This window comes from Rhagoletis pomonella, unplaced genomic scaffold (genome assembly GCF_013731165.1).
Source record: "Rhagoletis pomonella isolate Grant_MI unplaced genomic scaffold, Rhpom_1.0 Rhpom_scaffold_00001, whole genome shotgun sequence".
In the NCBI taxonomy this organism is placed as follows: Eukaryota; Metazoa; Arthropoda; class Insecta; order Diptera; family Tephritidae; genus Rhagoletis; species Rhagoletis pomonella.
The window spans coordinates 1,382,038-1,403,637 of NW_023458555.1; the positions used below are offsets into that span (position 1 = coordinate 1,382,038).

Genomic DNA, 21,600 nt, shown 5'->3' on the forward strand with positions numbered 1-21,600 from the left:
TCCATTTCGGGCACCACCGAACGGTACATCATGGATTCAACGTCAAATACGTTTCGCTTCTCCATTAAGTCCTTAATTGATTCAAGTGGTATTTTCATCATATATGACAGAGTCTTCTCCTTGCCAGCTGTTGATATATACAAGCAATATGGAAATATAAATACTTATGTAAATATATGTATATATAAATATATGTATTAACATATCGCACCCTAAATCAAAAACAATCACAACTTTAGATATACGCTCTGTGAACTGTTTTATGAAACAAAATAAATTTGGGAAAATTTTGAGTTTTGACTGTTTTTGATTTATCGTACATGTGTTTTACGAGTATAGCTACTCGAACCAACATTGCGTGCTGATTTCCATTGCGATTCGCAGCATGATGGTGGCATAATTTTCACCCGGGGCCACGGCGGACTTTGTTTTGAAGCTTTTGATTTCTCTGAATCCCGGCACTGTTTCCTTTAGGAAGTTGTTGAACAGTTCTGCTGTTATCCAGTCTGGCAATTGGGCACCATTGCCATTTGAGACGCTGTGCGATGATTCGCTTGTATGATTATTTTCTTCTTGAAGCGCCATTTTTTCCTACGAACAATTAATGAAAAGAAACTAAGAAGGCATTGTTGGCCTTTTGAAAGCCAAAATCTAACTAACCATGAACTGCTGAATTAAATCGAGTAAAGATTCGCATTCAACTTGAATGCCGATATTCAAAAGTTGGCGAACGTACTGGGACAACATGGATTATGAGCTTTTTCAATGTACACAAATATATGTATGTATACATACAGAGATACATATGTACATATGTATATAAAATGTGACATAATTTTGAAATTTACTTTCGTTATCACCGATCGGGGCAATGCACAGAAATATCAACTCATGTTTGCATAGCAGTGCATACTCAATACGTAAAAAGAAACTCCCCGGTGGGAAAATAGGGAATGCATTACCTAATATGGTAATGTTTAGCCGAAGGTTTGAAGCCGTATCATTGAGATAACTGGATTTTCTGTAATCCTTAGCCACAAGCAAAACAAAAAATTTGAGAACAAATTTAAGTATGTCTTTTATACATTGGATAACGAAGGTTCCGTTTTGCTGAAGAACGGCCTAGTTCTCAAATCGAATACTAACCTATGCTACATTCGTTACCGAAGGTGGGACTCGAAAAAAAGATTCGTTTTCCAATCATTTTGGAACAGCGTTGCCACTTTAAAATATTATTAGGTACCAAAATGCCTACCAAATCAGTTTCCAAACTACCAAATTTTTTTCATCGTTAAAACGAGATTTCTCGAGTTTGCGGGGTTTTTAGCTACACAAATTAGCAGTAAAAATTAAAACTACACATAATATTGTTTACGGTATTGGTTAATTATTCACACCTATCTTTAAGATTAAACACAGTAAATTCGGGCCTTTAAATAAAATAATTAAGTTATTGTAAAATATGTTAATATCTTTGAGATTGATTCAATTCATATAAATTTTTTTTTGTGTGAGAAAAAACAAAAGCAGACATTTTACGCATTTCAATAAAAAAATTCCAAATTTGATTCAATTTGCATGCACTCACCATTTTTTACCAATACACTCACACTTTGCAAATTGCCTATCACCAATTTTTCTTTCAAAACGATAGGTAATTTCTCGTTAATTTCGACAGCTAATCGGTCATAGCTTTGGGAAGTAAGTTTTTGTTTGCAGAAAATTGTCTGCTTAATAAAATATAGCAAAAATAAAGAAATCTTATAGATGTAAGCAAAGTGAAAGCAGTGTTTTAAACGTTTAAACTTAAATTAAGCAAACAAATTTTTATGTTCAATTTGGTTGTATTTTCAAAACATATTTGCCTACCAAAAGCTTCATCAAACCAACCAAGCTACCAACGGAGAATGAAGCTACCAATTTTGGTCCAATTGGACCAAAACGGCAACGCTGTTTTGGAATTGTTAACCCAGCACAATGCTTCTTGGGTATACTATATTATGAGTTATTATTTAGCAGGATTGGCGTTGTCCCACCCGTGACAAAAAAAAACTAAAAGTTATTATATTTAATTACAGAAATCGAGATTGTGTTTCGTTTTTGTTACGTAATGTTAAAAATTCATTGAAAATGTTTACCACTATTGCATTTTCGTTTCCACATAGTTAGTTAAGCAAATATTAAAATATGAGCCAAATAGGACCTTAAACTCGATTATTCAAAAATATTTTGACTCCAACAATACCCAGCTAGTACAAACAAAAGTGTAAATACTCGAAGCAGTTCAACCAAATTGCAGTGCCCTCGAAAAATTACAGACGATTGCTAATAATTCATGCTCTCACACATATTTTTAAACATAGTAGGGGTATTCACTGTATACTGTCTAGCATGGTGCATAGATTTATGCTAAATAGCATGATTGTTGTTGTTTCATGTGTTCAAACAATTCGCCAATCATGCTATCTATACAGTGCAGTGCTTAGTATGCACCATGCTAGACAGTATGCACCGGATCGTGAATACCCCTAGTGTCACCATTTGCCCTAAAAAAAGATATTGAGAGCTGCAGCATATCGCGAGTCTTAATATGACTATTCTAGGGCAAAAAGTGGGTTAGTTGAACCTCTACTTGGCTTCTTATATTTTTTAATAACTAATCTTTAATATGGACCATACTAAAACACCCTCTTCATATAAAAGTTCGTACGTGCCTCATCCGTGACAAACGTTGTCACACCTGTGGCAGAGGAATTTAATTTTTTTTTTTTATAATAAAGCAATAATTTTTGTTGTAGGCTTGGCTTTGGTAGTATTCGTGACTATTTTTTTATTATTATTATTATTTTGACTGTACAAATGTCCCACCCGTGACAAAAATTTTTGTTTGTCAAATGAAATGTGTTTTTGAATAAATATGTATGTATGTCCTACGCTTTATTACATGTCTTATTTTTGGAAATGAAGTTGTTATATAAAATAAAAGAAAAAAAAAATATTGTTTTTATTGATTTGCGTTGCACAGCAGTAAGTAGTAAGTATGAGTGAAAACTTAATTTAATTCGATATTGATGTTCTTTGGTTTTTTGCAATATTTTTATAATTCGGTTTTTTTCGGTAAGTCGAAAAGATCCGGTTTTTAATATAGTTTTTTTAAACGGTTTAAAACAAAAATCAAAACAAAAGGATTTTTTGGAAACGGTGTACATCCCTACCTGTTGGTTGCGAGTTCAAATCCTGTACAAAAAATTTTGCGTCTTGTAGTGTATCAGCCATACGGGGCGATACATTACAAACATGCCATTTTCCCACTGGGTGGTTTAACGAATGTATGTGTGCGTACTATGTATAAGTACATATTTGCATATACCCAGCCATCATTTGGCAGATTTTTCGGCGAGTTATAGCATTCTCGAGCCATTTACGAGTTGCATACAAACTACTAGAGTTCACTTTTTGATGCGAAACTCTGTACGTTTGAGCGAAAGTACGAAAATCGGCAGTATTTACAACAAACATATGGCGTCGTTTCGCACAAACGCACAGCAAAGCAACAAAACAAATGCTAATTTTTGCCTTTGGCGTTTTCGCATCAAAGAGTGAATTGCCTTACTAGATATGTCCGCGATGAAAAAGCGAAACTCAACTAAAAAAAAATTTGGATCAAACGACCATTGAAGTACACACAAACAAAAAGTATGTAAATTATAATTAAAAATGCTGACCGGGTTCATATGCAGTAGACGCTAAAAAGAGTCACCGGGCAGCATAAGCCACCGTTTGAAAACGAATGGTAAAAGCGGAAATGCAAGAGTACAGAATGCAAGTTTTTAGTAAGACGACCCCAATAGAGCCGGTATCGAGGCAAATGCTCAGCAAAATGTAACATGGAGAGCTCGAATTTTTGATGTTTTTGAGAATGTCAATCCTGCCTGGAATTGCTGGACTTGGAGCTGTGCTTGAACGCTAGGCGCAGCGCCGTGATTGTTTATTAAAGACATGGGCAGGCAGCAAATCCCAACAGGGTATAACTATGGAGATGTATGTACATATATGACCTCAGTAAAGCCGAATTTTTGGGGTTCTATTAGGAGCCCAAAAGGTCATGAAACAAACATATGTACATTGTACGCATGGAAAGTGCTAGGGTATAGTTCTCGGGAAACATCGCTTATTGTACCTTTGCATTAAAAATCAGGCAAAAGCTTTGAGCCATGGGCACTATTGGAGAAAAAATGTTATGCTTAAGTATGACAGCTAGGAATATACACCAATCACCGACGGCCAAATGGCCAACTGACAGCAAAGGACTTTCTCTACGATTTGAAAGTTAGCACAAAGCTTTTAAAGTACTTCTGATAAAATGTGGCATATTAGGTGAACTGGAATCTAAACAAAAAAATGATGTAAATTTTTCTATTCGCAGCCTTAACGGTTGCTTTTGGTGCCAGGGCGGTCGAATTTTTTAGAGACTCGTTTCTACCAACATTATGAAATTATTCTACCGCTAAGAAAAGCGGACAGCTAAGAAGTGCTGAAAAATTTTACTAGGCAATACTTTAAATTTGCAATAATTATGAATGCATTTTATTCGTGATGTTATTTTTGTAAAATAAGTCTTTTGAATATGTATGTACACTAATTAAGTTGAGTGACATTTTGACCAGTTTTGGCTATTTTTCTTTTGTTTATTTAATGTTTATAACTTTATAATAAAAGTCTAGCGTCCTGAAATTTTCACTTTGCATACCTAAAATTTTTCTAAAGAATCTGAATAAAAAGTTTAAAATATTTGCGTGCAATTTCTAAAGTCTGTTGAATTTTTGTAATTTATGCCATTTGTAAATAAGAAAAATAGCTAAAACTAGTCAAAATGTCACTTAACTTAATCTCCTGACCACAAGCGTGCATAACCACTTAAGTGTATACATACAAGAATTAAATTTTTTCCACAGAAAGTTTAATATCGGTGATATTATTCAGTCCACAGACCTCTCATCAGTTATATGAGGTCAATAAATATATCGCTTTACTACTTAAATACCTATCTTTTAAGTATTGTCATAAACGCTCTTTCTTGCACACTCATTGACCACACATCAACCGTTCAGACGCTGACGGCAACAAGATTCGATTAAGGAGGGTTTTCAAAGCTTCTCTATAAATTATTGCTTATATTTTTTCGATCATATCGTCATTCTATGATTTGTATTTTCGATCACATTATAACCATGATAAAAATATAGTAAGGTATAACCGCTGAGAGTCACTTTTAAAATTCTTGACGTTTCCAAACAATTTAATTTTTAAATTTACTCACAAACTCACACACACATTTTCATTTTCAATCTCAAGCAACAACAATTTCGAACAATTTCAATTTTTTATTTTCACTTTTATATAATTTTAAAATGTTGGCAAACTTCAAAAAAAATCATGGCCGACAAATTGAGAGAACGGTTCTACCTTGCTATGTTTTTATCATGATTATAACTGTGATACCGGAAAAAAATCTCAAAATCGAAAGTTTAATCATCTTTGCTACCCAAATGTGAGTGAGGAGTTTGAAACCCCAAAAAGCCCCTTGAGTCCGTATATACGCCAACTGTCGCACTTGTAATTAGGGCGTTTATTATTTTAATTGTCTTATCAGTGATAGCCGGTGTACTTATGCTGCCTGTATATACAATGAGTGGTATGTATGTACATATGTTGTTGAAGAATGCTTGCATACTTCGAAGGTGAAGTACATTTAATTTCGTTGCAATTGCGTAAAATTTAATATCATGTGTAAACATAAAAAATCACGTCTCTGTGCATTTTGTGAAAGTGTAAGGGCCAATTTCACAGTGCGTAGTTAACTCAGAAACGGCAGTTATCTACTACACATCTACTGTATTTAGTTTAGTCGCACAATTTTTGCATATTCATTAATAATACTAAGCAGTTTTATTAATAATTTCGAACAAGATAAGTACAAAACCCCCCCCTGCCTTCGAAAGCCCTTGAAATGTAATTTGATTTGAAATTAATAGCAAACAGAAACGCCAATTAATTATAATTAATTCGCAAGTTCTACAGAGTCCACAGTGTGACTCTTTAGCAATGTTGCAGTTGCGGTTGATTACGTTCGGATTAACTTGAAAATTTTAATTTATTTTATCATCTCAACAGGTGTTTATTTTTCACTAATCGGGCTAACCCTATTACCCTGATGCAATAATAAAAGCTGATATACGTCCATACATAGTGACAGCTGGTTTGAGGCACGAGAGAAAAGGGAAGATAAGAATACCGCTTTGCGAAGTATTTGGTACACTTTTTTCATAAAAATTTGTGAAAAACTGAGATTTTACATATAATTCTAAGCAAATTTGCCGGGGAGACCATGGGTCTAAAATCAGCTTGGAGTTTGCCAAATTGCGAACATATGTATCGAAGAAAATGTGAAAATTTTCATTGTTGCGCCCCCTGGTGGAAGTTTTAAGAAAAAGGTAAGTGCAAAAATGGATTCCTTATACCAAGAAACCCCTTATAGTATGTTTTATGCAAACTTTAAGCACTTCTTTACGACACTACAGCAAAATACTAAGAAACCTATTTTCACAATTTGGCAAACTCCAAATTGTTTTCAGGAACATGGTTTCTTCGGCAAACTTTCTTTGAATGCGCAAGAATAAGCTGAATAAAAGGGAGGCGAGGTGACACCTTCCTTTAAAAAAAAAATGGAATTCGGTTAACGTGGTCCAAAGTTATGCGGTAACATACCTAAAAAAAAAAAAAATAATCCGACGAATTGACAACCTTTCCCCTTTTTGTGAAATCGGTTAAATATAGGCATCTAGTACCGCAAACGGAATACATATTCAAATAATATACAAATAAATAAATAAAGAATAAATTGGAGAAAAATAATAAGATATATAACTTAATAAAGGTCATAGGCTTGTTCTTTACTAAATAACTTAATTGCATATAGAACCCATAAAATAATTTGCAGCAAATCGGAGACATGACATCATTTTTTCTACAAAATCCGTCCGACTTGTATATATGTATACCTAAGTATGTTGTGGCATACTAATTTTACTACATCTGTGTGTATGTATTAATACTATATGTAAGTGTAAAGATGAGATCTTATCTTTTACTTTTTCTAAAAATGACTGCGACTGCAATAAGAATGAATTTAAATTCCATAGTTTTTAGTTTATTCAGTTTGTAGTTAGCTTTTTAAACTATTTAAACATTTATGTCTTTGGTTAAAAAGACATTTTTTTTTTATTTCTAGTATTCACACTAAAGCAAGACTACAAAACTAATTTGTTAGCATATTTTAATTAATGGTCATAATATCCCGAAATATCGTGGGATTCCGGGATTACCTTTTTAAGATCCCGAAATCCCGCGATTCACAAAATGGTCCGGTATTGGATGCCTTAGTTGTAACAAAAGGTGAACAACCGGCATAGAACGAAAAAATACAATTTTCAGAAAAAGTAAATTTTTCTGTTAAAAATGCGCAGGCTAGAAACTCATTTTCGACTTATAGTTTTCTCCACATTTTCTCTTAGAATTGTCTATAAAAATGAAAAATACTATGCGGTTCGGCGAAAAACTTTCGTCCGGACAATCTGATCCACCCTAATGTACATAAATACATATGTTTTATGAAATTGAACACTCGTATCACATGTCGAACCGATAAGAGGTATTTTGAATAATTTTTATGTCTGTAGTTTCTACGTGCGCTGCTTTGTTGTACTGTTTGACGCCGCCGCACAGGCAAATTTAAACGCCAGCAGAAATGAACTGCAATTAGAGATAGTAAATCATTAACGCAAAACAAAGTTATCAATCAAGCAATATAAGGAGTACTCATGCTTTCCTAACAAGAAACACTCTGCTTATCAAAGTCAATATTCACACAAACATATTCATTGATAGCAGCTGAATCACCCTGCCGCGGTCGCACAGTGTAGCACGTATGGCACATTGTTGAACAAGCGAACCGAAATTATACATTGAATGCATTTTGACTGATAAATTTTTAGTCGTTTATTGTAAAATTTCTAAAACATTTTATTTTATTGCGTCTTCTAAGAGCTATTCAAGTATTACGTGACTACCAATGGGCCTTTGATTTTCTTCTTTTTTTATGTTTAGGGGCGGGGGGTGGCTCTGGATGATGATTACGTCAGCGGTATTTATTTGTTTTCCTTCGACATTTTTCTAAAAATTTTAGCAGATTCTTACTTGAACAAATGCCAAATATACGTAAATTTTTTTAGGGTATAATTTCTAAACTTGACATAACAGATTGGCGCGTTCACGATATGTCAGCGTTTTCACTCAGCTTCTCCTTCGATTTATGGCGTGCGCGTTATTGTCGTCACACAAAGAAAAGGGACCTACAGTTTTACGGCGATTGTATTTTTATAAGAAGCTGTTTTCCATGATAGAAATATTATCGGAGGATTGCCATTGTCTGCCGAAGGGAACCGCTATAGCTATTAGAAAAAACTTTTTTTTTTTATGTTAGTCGGGAACTGGGCTCGAACTCAGGCCCTACGGAATGGTAGAGCGCACTGCTAACCACTACACCACAGCGGCTGCAAGAGATATTACCAGATTAAACAAGACCAATAATTACGTAAGCATACGAAGGGGAGAGCGGGATAATAACTATGCTTGCATTAGCTGACAAGGGTGAGGCAGAAGTTAAAAATTTATAAAACTATGCTCACGTAATACTTCAATGGCCCCCTGCCTATACGTAGTCATTTTACATTAGCGAATCGCGTGTTTCGTTCTTCTGAATCATAGGTACTCAAGATTCCCGAGATGGACGTTTTTAAGCTTACAGGATTAACTCAAAGTATTTACTCCGACCAAGGACCATCACCACAGCAGGAGCTGCTACGAAAACAAGAAGTATTTCTTTTAGTGGATTAGGTATTTTCCAAAAGGTTAGAACTAATTAACCGATCTGAACCGAGTTTTAAAGTAATTTGTAGACCTGCAAAATGGTTTTTATACAAATTCATTTTGATGACTTTTTAGCAATGACATGCAATGATAGTGGGCGAAGTGTTCAAGTGTTCTTAGCAATTTATGTAGATTTCTGCACCATATCTCTTCCAAAACTAACCAAGTTCAAAATTTTCATAAAACTTTTGTATAATCAATAGGAGTGGCAGTGCGTCCATTCGGCGATCGCTTTTAGCAAAATCGAGGCGTTTTTGTCCACAGCTTTTACGGAGACGTTATACTGTACTCCTCCTTCGGTTTGCCGGTGTTTGCAAGGAAGGCAGTACGATAGCAAACCAATGCATTGCTTTCAGTGCTGTTGAATGTACATTTACTTCCATCTATATTGACCAATTATAAATCGAAGCAAAAGAAATTAATCGCAATAACAATTATGACTTATTCCCAATTTGGGCCAAGCGGCTAACACCGGCAAATTCAGTGCCATGTCTGCCAATCGCTCGGCAAACATTGGGTGGGACCATTCCAATAAGGCAAAGAAAGGCAAAGAAACATCGAATAGAACTTGAGGAAGAGCGGTAAATATCAGTGCTAATTGTTTAGTGTGAAAAGTAATTTTGATTGTTATAAAGTAATGGGTATGTGAGCAAAAATTTTTAGTTCGATAAAAACTGAAGTCGAAGTGCGGTTGAGTTCGCGAACTCTAATTGAAGAGATAAATTAGTAGTGGTAAAGTTGTTTAACCTTTATGCATTTAACCTTTTTACACGTGTGTAGCTGGTCGGAAGTCTAATTTTTCATGAAGAATCATCTTCACGCATGGAACAACAACAACTGTTCACAAATGCTTTACTCGTTTTCTCATTTAATAATATTATTTTAATTTTCATATGAAAGGTTGGAGTAAAAAATTGGATTATTACATATCTGTGAAGCAGTATTCACCTATCTATGACGACACGCCTGTTGCAGACTGGCATTAACGTTAAAAATATGAAGCATGCGTGTTTCAATAAAATAAATTCAAAAAAAAGGTTCGAGGTAAAATTGCCATTTCCTAGCATAAACATTAGACTGAATCACTCCCCCTACAAAATATAAATCGGTACTGTGTTTCCATTGGAATTATAAAAGCATGATATTTTAAGAAGTCCACCAAAATATTTTGGAAAAATATTAAGATTTACGTGAGCTGAACCGATTTGAGTTTTTTATGAAAAAACCAGTTTCTTAAAGTTTTTTTTTTTTTTTTTAAAAAATCCGCTCAAGTGACAGACCGGTTAAGCTTAAAAAATTTGCTTAAAAAAAATAATAAAAAAATTTCAACGGAACCGTAATTATGAGATTTTTGAAGCTGTTTTTTAACTTTTTTCAAAGATTGGTATAAGAAAAATTTGAATAACTGAACCTGGACTATTCCGATTTAGATTTGTTAGGTATCATAGGAAAGGTATTTCTCACCCTTTTTATTTCTTTGCCAATAAACTCATTCAAAGGATGAAGCAGAAAGGTAGGATGAACGAGCTTCATTCCGAGTTGAATTAAGATATGTATATATTGGTATTTGAAAGAAAAATAAATAAATTTGGACATGATGAAATAAAGAAAGTGGGAAAAGCCTTTTTATTAAGACCCCATAAGTCTAAATCAGAATAGTTTTGGCCCAGTTATTCAAGTTTTTCGTAAAACAAGTTTTTAAAAAAGTAAAAAAACAGCATCAAAAATCTCATTATAACGATCCCGCTGAAAAGATTTGTAAATATTTTTATGCAGTTTTTTTAAACTTAATCTATTTTGTCATCTGAGGGGACTTTTTTTTAATTCTTTAAGAAACTTATTATTCATAAAAAACTCCATTTTTGCAGATATTTTCAAATCGGTCCAGCTCACGTAAATATTCGTAAATATTTTTCCGAAATATTTTGGTGGACGTCTTCAAATATAATAAATTTTGTTATTCCGGCGGAGAAACAGCAACTTTTTTTGGTGATGCAGTCTAATACACATACATATGTACGAAGATAATGTCGTGTATGTATACTAGGTAGACTACGGGACAAAGGGTGATAACTTTATTATCATGACCATTAAAACCTTGAACCCTTTTGATATGGAACTTTCCATCTTTATTCAAATTAAAAAAAAAAAAATGCTACAAATACATATAGACCACCGATCACCCAAAGTTAATATTCTGAAATATTAGACAAAGTCTAAACTCAGTTATCGGTTATCATTTGCAACGTTCTTTTATTGACAATGTTAACGCCCTCTGAATATACATAATTAAAAACATTAGTAGTATTAAGTGGACTCAGCTTCTGACGTTTTGAAGAGAAAAAATATCGAATAATTCTCAAAAAAAAAAAAAATAACAGCGACATATTGAGGCGCCTACTCCTGCAGTACTGCATGCAGTGAAATGAAAAAACGAAAAAAGTAAAGCAAAATCTTGTAAAACAAAACAAAAGGAACAAGCAGAAACAAGAAATTTCTATGTCATTCGATTAAGATAAGAAAATGAATGACAAATTAGCGATTACGTAAATTACACTTTCACTAGGCATATATATATGAGGTTCTATTAACATAAGGGATATCCTCAAAGCCCCGGCTGAAAACTTTTTTATGTCCAACATTTTACAGTGTTCAGACATCAATTGAAATTTATATATTACTAGCCAATACCCGGCGTACTTCACTGCGCCTTAAAATAATTTTTGGTTTTTTTGATACAAATATTGTAAAATTTCATTTATTTTATCAATTTAATTGCATAAAATTTTACAAACAGGTGGCAACTTGGTGGTAAACTTTCTTAAACCTCTTCAGTTTCGTGCCGATATTCCAAAATTCAATTTATATTAACAATTATATTCAATTAGAATTTTGAAACAGGTGGCAACCTTACACAGAAATATTTTCGGCAGTAAGTCTTTTTAAAGCTCTTTCTTTTAACAGCCATATTGGAATATTTACTTTATCGTATCCATTTACTTAAACAGCAATTTTCAAACAGGTGGGAACTTCTCATCGAGATTTATGCATAAAAATGTTTACATTTTGAAGCAAAAAACAAAACCTACTTCAGTTCTCTTTAGTCGATAATCTACTGACTTTTGTACAGAGCTGAATTTCGAAAGAAAATGAGTTAGTGCCTTTCTTTATTAGGGTAACGATATACACATGGCTATCCTATAATTAAATCAAAAATTGTTTATCAATCAAAAGATTAGTTATACAGCACCCAGGCATATACATATGTATGTATATACATATCCATGTGACTAAATATCATAAAGGGCCGTACGAAAACAACTAAGCAATTACGTTTTCTTAAAATTTCAGACTCTTTACTTGATTTATTCAAATAAATTTAAGTAAAAGCTCCGAAACTTTTAGAAAAAGCAATTGATTAGTGTTTATTCAAACGACCCAAAGTTTCTCTTGGCATTTTTTTTTTGATTTATTATTTAGTTATAAGTCATAACATTTTACCGAAAATAAAATCGTTAAATTTATTATATGTTGGACTTTAACGTTGTAAAACTTTTGGTAGAATAAATTTATGGAAAAATCATGTGACGTCTTGTAAAATAAGAAATTGAAAAAAAATCCTGTTTTATTTAAATGGCAAATAGAAATTCGCGATGAGCGACCTCTAAATCTTAATATTAAGGGCTGCGATTTTGAAAGTTGGGTCATTCCATGTAAAAGAGGACGACGCCATAAATTTTAAAATGGCCCAACTATCTCTATTTCAATAGTAACCTCATTTTAAATGACTACATTTCATTAATCTGTTAAACAAAGAAGTTGTAAGTGGAAACTTTTATTTCATACACAATTACTTTACTCCAGTCACTAGGACCTGCCAAATCAGCCAAATTGAAAATAAAAGAGTATAGTTATTATTTTATAATAAAGAGAACCATCTCTCTTGAAAATGAATCGTTTTGACTAAAATTCATTCTTGAGTTCTTTTCAGTATCCTATCGGCCACATTCATTCAAATTAATTTTTAAAGGTGTTTCACACCTTAGTTATCGTTCTATGGTAAAAAAATATATTTCACTGTTGTAACTCAAAATTGATCATATTCTGGACTAAAATGTCCCACACACAATGGAATGACCCAGGTATCTTATTTCACTGTCCCGAAAATATTTCACAAAGGAATTTTGGAAAAAAATTAAATTTTTGAAAGTACATATACTCTTATAGTAAAAATTAACATATTTGGTTCTAGTGAGCTACTGGTAATAAATAAGTGCGTGCCAGACGTGGCAATATTTCCCACTTTTCTACGCAATTCGCTGTCAAATTGAGAAAAAAAAATTTTATTTCCATGTGTGAACAGCCAGAAAGACCTTTCTGTCACTTTTCGGAAATCGATTTCACTGAACTGAAATCGGAACTGAAATTCGGAAATCGATTTCACTGAAACTGAAAGAGCGCAAATCGATTTCGGAAATATATTTCAACTTGCTCGTGCTGCACCACCACGACCCTATTAAGTTGGCATTTCAGAGTACTATTTTATATATATATAAGGAAAATTTGAAAGCTAGGAGGGGGAAGGGGGGGGGGGGGGGGTGGTGCTCGAGCACCATTATATATACCATTTCTACGACAACTTGTTTTTCCCCATATATAAAACATGGAAAAGTGCTTTAAGTGCTTTCAACCTCAAAATAAAAAATCAACAGAGGTATAATTTTTTTCGGTATAGAACAATCCTAGGGAGTGAGAACAAAAAAATCCGACTTTTCTTTTTCACGTGCACTTTTGGAGCACCCTTATGTACATACAAAAATATGTATGTTTTAAACTACATATTTATGTATAAATATGCGGCTCAGAAAAGAAAAACTTTAAATAAAACAAAATAGCTCTACAAATTCGCTTGACAATACATTGCAACTAGGGATGTTATACCAATTCGAGTGAAATCTCTTAAATTTTCGCAATGGTATATTAGAAGGAAAATGATTCACCCTTAATCAAAAGGAAAAAGGATTTTGTAGCTCCGCCCACAAACGCTAGCGACATCTGCTTGTCAAAATCTATGTTGCCATAAAAATGGTGCAGACACATGAAAACGATTTCAGGCAGCCGGTATGTTCTCAGACTGAAACAACAGCAGTAGTGTAGTATATTTCCGACAAATTATATATGTTTAAACTTTTTAAATCTATAAAATGACTCTCATTGTTTCATTCATGCTAGAAAAGCTGGACGAATACTGTTAATATAACAATTTCGTTTATAGATTTAGAATGGACTCTACACTAAATGGCGGTGTTGGGAATGATGTCGAAACTTTACCAGCCTGGCTGAAAGTAGTAACTTTCGAGAATGCAGCACGCGCCAGTGTAGGCGAAAATTTTGCGAGACTAGTCAACGCTCGCTTTGAAAGCGATTCAAAAAGTAACGATAACTATTCCTCGTTATTGCTGCGCCTCCATTTGGATATCGAACTCAAAGGTTCGCACATACCGATACAAATATACTTACATTCGTAAAAATTGTATAATCGCTTAATTAATCTATTGAAATGTCACTTGCAGATGGTAGCACAAAAACGGCGACTTTCGTTCTCAAAGCGCCACACAGCAATGAATTGATGTTGAAAATATTGAATTTATTGAAAATCTTTCCGAAAGAAGAAATAACTTATCACAAAATTTTACCGAAATTCGAAGAGCTATATGAACAAGTGGGAAAAGACGTTAAATTTGCACCCAACGCATATCAAATCGATCGTGATATTGGTGTGGACTACATTTTGTTAGAGGATCTGCGTCCAAAAGGTTATAAAAGAGCCAACCGAGTTAGGGGTTTGGATCTGGAACACACCAAGCATGTGCTTCAGAAAATGGCCGAGTTGCATGCCGCTTCCGCCTGTTATGTGGAACACTTTGGCATGTATCCCGAGGAATTCACTGTGGGCGTTTACTCGAAAAACAATAAGGAGCTGCTGAAGGAGTTCAATGCATCCGATACATTTTTGGCTCAACTCAAAAAGTGGAAAGATGGTCAGTCCTACTATGAGAAATTGGTGAGTACTCGTAATAACACAGAGATAGAAACGAGACTATGCCTCCTATTCAAACCGAATGTATGTATGTACTCTAACAAATTTTTAAATTTGTAATTTCAAAATAGAGATAGAGGTACAAATTCAAATTCACTACATAAATTACACTGGTCGAAAGTCAAACAAACTCAAGAACGGCATTCATATTGCTTAACATCCATACATATGTATGTATGTATGTATGCACGTATGTACTTATGAACATACATATGTATAAACTCCCTAGGAGTGTTCTATATCGGCAAAAATATACCAGTTTTTTTTTTTAATAAAAAAATTGTCAGTGGTCGCTCAAAGTTTCCCAACTACTTTTCTTAGAAACGGTAGAGATTCCTTGCTATCGGCTAACACTGCTTTTCTTCCGGAGTCCTCAAAGATTAACACCCAACTGTTTATTTAACCTGTTTTTTAATAATAACGATTTTTATCTTGGACCCCATTTCTTGGGGGACCCAGAAAAATAACTAATATGAAAAAATTGTTAGGTAAACAAATGGATATTATTCCTTGAAAACTTCTGAATAAAAACAGAGATTGCCGATTGAAAAAAATAGATTCCCAAGGATTCTATACTTTTCGAAAAAAAAAACAATCACATAAAATAAATAGGAAGCTTTAAGCGTTTTACCTACGACCTCTAAATATTTTTTTATTTAAAAAAAAAAGGTTTATTTTTTTCGGTATAGTATAATCCGACTTTAATTTCTTTGGACAACCCTAATACATACATATATATTAGGTGCCAATCGAAAACGTTTTTTTTTGTTTGGAAATTTCAAGACCCTAACGCCTAATTTTAATCGTTTTTATGAGAAATATTATTGGCTACTTTTATAGATTTTTTAAAGGTCATTTAGAGGTCGCGACCTGTCGATTTCGGTCAGAAAATACGATTTTGTACGATCTGACAAAAGGATATACATATATAAATATTGTGGAGCCCGTGGGGTTTGTCCGATTTCAAATTTTAGTAGGTGAATTTTTTTGGTTGACGGTGTTGCGTGTGTTTCTTCCATATATATATAAAGAATGCTTGAAAATTTCGTTTGTACGGGAAAAAAGCCTAGCATCGTCTTGAAATTTGCTCTTTTGAATAAAAAGTTTAGCTTTTTTGGGCGTAATTCTTAAAGTTTGTAGAATTTTTATACGAAGTTTGAAATGTGGATTTATGTCGTGGTGATCTTTTTCAAAAATATTATAAGCATTAAACAAACAAAATAAAAATAAAACTGGTCAAAATGTCACTTAACTTAATCAGCTGACCATAAGGGTATACACTTTACAGGCCGACAGCGACAACTACTTGGTGGATCGTTTGCTGCAGGACCAAGTTTACAACCCAAGCGAGTTCAACGTACTCAACCACGGCGATTGCTGGGTGAACAACATCCTCTTCAGGTACAACGCGTTCGGCGAAATTAAGGACACTCGCTTCATTGATTTCCAAGTCGGCAAATATGGCTCGCCCGCTCATGATCTTTACTACTTCATTTTATCATCAACTGCAGCAGATATAAAAATTGCACAGTTCGATTATTTAGTGCGATATTACTTTGATAACCTCGTTGAAAACTTAAAACTACTCCAGTATCACCGTCCCCTGCCGAAACTGCGGAATCTTCACACGGCGTTGCTTAAAAACGGACTAGCAGGTAAGGGATACAAATTTATACTTCAATTTTTCTGCAAATCTGGCGAAAATACTCAAAAAAATTGTATTTGCAGCCTACTTAGTTGTGTCTAAAGTTTTGCCGGTTGTTATGTTGGAGAAGAGTGGCAATGATTATAAAGAGGATCGCTTGCAAGATGAGAGTAAAATTAAACTGGCGATGTACACTAATCCAAAGTATGTTGAGGCAATGTCTGAAATCCTTCCGTGGTTGGATAATCGCGGCTTGCTTGACTGGAAGTAATTTGGAAATGCTACTCGTAATATTAAATATAAAATGCACTGTATCTGAGGTTTATATAAATAGCCATAGCTGAGAAATTCTAAAGAGATAAGGAAGCAATATCGAATCTCTGATTACACTCACTGAGAAACTTTGCGTTTTAATAAAAATTGATAAGTATCGTTATTTGTATTCACTTCTGTAAATTCAAATGAGCCCAAACGAAAGCTTATAAAGGCCAATGAAATTGCAGTGGATAAGTTCGGACTAGATACTAAAATCCTAATTTAAGCTAGGCATATTGATTGAGTTTCGCGTGGATCCTTCGCATAGACCACAACTGATCCTTAGTTTGGTCGAGAGTTTAGTGTGTAAGCATAGATTATAAATCCTGCTCGTGAGCTAAGGGAGATCAATCGTGGCTTCCAAAATACTGGGCAGTGACACAGAAGGTGCTCAAGGGTGCCTTTCGGACTGTCTTCGTTGCAATGCTAGACATGTGTCAATCAGCGTGATTTCTATTCGTGCCTTGGGTGATGGTGTGAGTGTGATCCTGTAAGTTTCACAGCTGGCTATCGAAGATCGTAAGTGAAATTCGTATTATGAGCTATGCAAGCGTGTCGAAATTTTCGTCAAGTACCGAATTTTGTGTCGAACAGAATTTTGCTTTCGCTGGTGTAGCGAAATGTTAGAAAATTGTGAAATGAAAATCTGAGTTTGGCTTTATATCCAACAAATGTTGGAAATAAAACAAATTTTGCCTTATTCCCATTGCCTATTTATACTATTTGTAACAAACACAGTTTACTGATAGAAGTAAAAAGAACTTTGTTTATTCCAAAAATACAATTAAACACAAAATGTGATATAATTGCGGTATATGAAGAAAGTAATATTCAAAAAATTATTTTACTTATGAAAAGTCTTAACAAAATATCGACTGCTGAGTGGAAGATCGACCTACTTATCTCGGCAGCCAGCTCGAAAACGCTCTATCTCAAAAAACTTTTCAAGAACGCCCTATTTCAGAATTCGTTTCAAAAACGGCCTATCTGAGCTGCCGATTCAAAAACGCCCCATATCAGCAAATTTTCAATACATTTTGAAGTGAGATAGGGCGTTCTGCAACCAAATTCTGAGATAGCGCTGTTTTTCAATAAAATTCTGAAATAGGGCGTTCTTGAAAAGATTTTTGAGATAGGGCGTTTTCGAACTGGCTGCCGAGATAGGTCGATCTTCCACTCAGCAGTCGATATAGGAAAAGAGTCGTCTTTAATAACTGCTCCGCATATTGGACATAGCGCTTTTGTATGAATTTTTTCTGCATGATTTTTAATATTTTGAAAACATTGCTGGAAAACCTTAAATTGTTTGCATGGAACCAAAGCGCAATTAACAGGTGAAGTAATAAAACAGCTTTCTCGCTTTATTTTCTGTCATTCGGCTGCTTTATAGTCAAATTTTAAAGGGAATTTTTCAATTTTCAAATAAGGCGGTGTCAAAATCTTTTACTCGCACGAATTACTTCACCTGGTATAATTCTGCCATGACATTGAACAAACAAAAGTGGCCGTTCCTGTTCGCAGCATATAACACAGAGAATATCGTTTTGAGTTTTATCTTCAGTGAAAATTTCTGAATTATCATCACTGGTTTCACCATATCTGAAATGTGGATTTCGTTTACGAAGACGAAGCGAACATATGGTACGAAATAGTGATGTAAAAAACAGTAAAATTTTACCTACTCTCAGACTCCTAAATTTGAACGTATACTCGGTACAAACAGGTGGGATGATTGGCGCAATAAACAGGTGAAGTAATAAAACAGCTTTCTCGCTGTCTTATAGTCAAATTTTATAGGCATGTTTTCAAATATTTCTTTTCACTCTAATATTACTTCACCTGGTATAATTCCACTATGGGTACGGTGACCATCCGTCCTTTATTTTAAAGGACAGTCCTTTATTTTAACCCCCTGTCCTTTATAATTTTTTTCAGAATAAAGGACGCCTTTTGTCCTTTATTTCTTAAACTGTCCTTTAAATCAGCTCTGCATTTTTCAGAGGTAAATTTTTAAACACAGAATATGAAAAATAAAAATGTCCCTTATAAAATGTAAAGAAACCCTTCGCCAGTTTGTTTCGCACCCAACTTAAGGATTTCTATTTAATCAGTAATCTTTGTACAATCTATTAAGCGCAGGGAAAGTTGTCTCCAGGATCGTGTTGCATGCTGAGTTTCCAGTTCCACTGAAAGTGAACAATAAACTCCCTGTTGCACAGTGGTTCCTGGAGCCTTCATTTATCACTTAATTTGATTTTTTTTATGAAAGCTTACAATATTTGCAAGAGATCAGTTGGGCCTAATTTGTGAATTTTTATTTGATTATAATAAATTTTTTGGTGCAAAATGCAAAAAAGTGGCAATTTAAAAAAAAATTATTCTCCTGTTCCAGTTATTAAATGTTAGATACATAACAAAAACTAGTTGAAAACAATTGTATGGTTCTTTTAAAGCGAAAAAATTACACAAAAAAAGAATGTTTGAAATGTTATAAAAAATGTTCACCAAAGTAAATATATTTTTTTTTTGGTTTAAAAATCAAGGCTCCGAAGAATTATGAATATTAAATTCCAATTTTGTACCTCTGGGTGCTGGCTTTGGCGTGCAGTATGAATAATGGTAAACGCGCAGCAAAGGATGGCGAAGTGTTCGAAAAGGATTTGGCTTCATTTTTCGAAATCGGGTAATTAACTGGTAAATATTTGAGTTAAATTACGATATGGGAAAGTACTTTTATCATACAAGCTGTATGTATGTATTCCCAAATCATTTTGAAAAAAATGTCTATTATTTTACGTTGGTTAATATGGTCACCGTAACTATGGGTGGGGTGCATGCAATAACACCATACGCAGTAGCCCGGTTCACGTACGCACTATCCGGAAAATCCAGTACTAATTTTACTGGTTTTTTACTGGATGTCGTTTTCGTACGCAAAAACTTGCAAAAAACTAGCAAAAGAGGGGAAATTTAAAGAGCAAAAATGACAGCTGAACTTGCAAGTTTTACTGGATAAATTTTTACTAGCAACTATTTGCTATTTAGTAAGAAAAACAGCTGATGGCATGATGCTTAATGTAATTCACATTAACAAAATAATTGTTTGTGGTGCTTTTAGAGTTGCAATTGACAGAATAAACCTATTTAAATATATACATAATAATATGGAAAATATTAGTTTTCGAAGAAAATTGCATCGGAAATTAACAAATTAATAAAATGTTCATAAAACTAGCAACTTCTTGCTAATAATAATTCCCATTACTTGGACATTAAAAAGCAGTTTCAGAAGTGTACTAGTGTTATTTTATTATTATTTTTTTCCTAAACGGTTATAATGACAGCATTGCATAATTGGGAAAGGAGGGGAGTGGCGACGGGGGACGCGAGTGCGACGATTAACACGTGCCCAGAAAAAGGTTGTTTGTGTTTTCTGGCAAATGAGAAATTTTGAGTTGATACACTTTTGAAGAGCGTGTGCCAATGTACATATGGATGTGTATTAGGAATTTGTTTAGTTCAATTGCAAACCCATAATAAGACGTTGGTATTTATTCATTATGTGTGTACATATATATGTTTGTATGTATGTATGCGTGCACATTAGGGTGGTCCCAAAACAGTAAAGTCGGAATTGTAATGCTTGAAAACCAATATTTTTCGATCGGAAAACTCTGATTCTCTTCAGGAGACTTTCAATAATAATACTCAATTGTTTATTTGACCATTTCTTAATACTAACTATTTTTTATTGGTCTTCATTTTTCGGGGTTTTTTCGGGGTTCTTGACGGACCTATAAATTATAGTTGCGATGAAAAAATTGTTGAATAAACATTTGGGAAAAATATTGATTTTTAACTATTCTATACCATTTCTACGAACATTTGTTGTTTCCCCATATAGTAGAATACATGCAAAACTTTGGGCGCTTTGAGCGATCTCTAAATATTTTTTGATTTCAAAATAAAAAAATAAGGTTATATTTTTTCGGTATAAAACAAGCCTAGGGGGTTAGACCATAAAAATTCCGACTTTACTTTTTCACATGCATTTTTGGACCATCCCTAATGTGCATATGTATTTGTTTGAGAATGTGTCATTCTATTGATTTTATTGACACTTGTTATAAACTGCGCGCACAGTTGCCACTGTTGGTTGTTTCCAACCAAACTTGGTGTTTTTTTTCTTTTATTTTTCCTTTTCTGGGTTGATTGTTTGGTAGTTTTTCTCTGGTTTGGTAGTTTGTTTTTCAATTAGAAATGAACAAATTTGTTCTTTACAAAAAGTAATATTGCATACTGGGTGCCAAAAATGAATAAATAAATTTTTCAAATTCCTATTTTTAATGTAACATGTATGTAGATGCATTATAGTGGTCCAAAAAAAATGTTCCCGGGATAGGGCTTGGGGCACCTTCCAAAATTTTTTTCTTCTTGTCGAAAAAGGTGCAGTTACCAAACTTTACGTTTCTAAGTATAAATTTAGAGGATGCTCATAATGCTCATATTCTCCATATACTCCAGAAGTATTGAGTACATATATTAATCAAGC

At 33.8% G+C, this 21,600-nt stretch overlaps 3 protein-coding genes across 3 annotated transcripts in view; 2 read left to right on the forward strand and 1 right to left on the reverse strand.

Annotated features, from left to right (window-relative positions):
* Nucleotides 1-668, reverse strand: part of LOC118750178 — a 1,089-nt gene extending 421 nt beyond the window's left edge. Inside the window, exons 1-2 of the mRNA XM_036484908.1 lie at nucleotides 354-668; nucleotides 18-127 (exon numbers count right to left, since the gene is read on the reverse strand). Coding sequence (XP_036340801.1) covers nucleotides 18-127; nucleotides 354-585 — 342 coding nt within the window. The 5' untranslated portion in view covers nucleotides 586-668. The remainder of the gene's footprint in view (nucleotides 1-17; nucleotides 128-353) is intronic.
* LOC118735727 (serine/threonine-protein kinase rio2) overlaps nucleotides 1-21,600 on the forward strand; it is a gene marked incomplete in the record, with an annotated part of 254,041 nt that overhangs the window by 119,787 nt on the left and 112,654 nt on the right.
* Nucleotides 700-17,097, forward strand: LOC118735779. Its single transcript, XM_036465738.1, has 5 exons — nucleotides 700-781; nucleotides 14,264-14,478; nucleotides 14,562-15,052; nucleotides 16,377-16,743; nucleotides 16,817-17,097. The coding sequence occupies exons 1-5, from the start codon at nucleotides 753-755 to the stop codon at nucleotides 17,002-17,004; spliced, it is 1,290 nt and encodes a 429-aa protein (XP_036321631.1). The 5' UTR covers nucleotides 700-752; the 3' UTR covers nucleotides 17,005-17,097.

Coding starts and splice junctions, on each gene's coding strand:
- LOC118735779 (XM_036465738.1), top strand. CDS start 753: ATGAGCTTTTTCAATGTACACAAATATAT. Junction 14,479..14,561: donor TTTGGATATCGAACTCAAAG/GTTCGCACATAC, acceptor TGTCACTTGCAG/ATGGTAGCACAAAAACGGCG. Junction 16,744..16,816: donor GCTTAAAAACGGACTAGCAG/GTAAGGGATACA, acceptor TTGTATTTGCAG/CCTACTTAGTTGTGTCTAAA.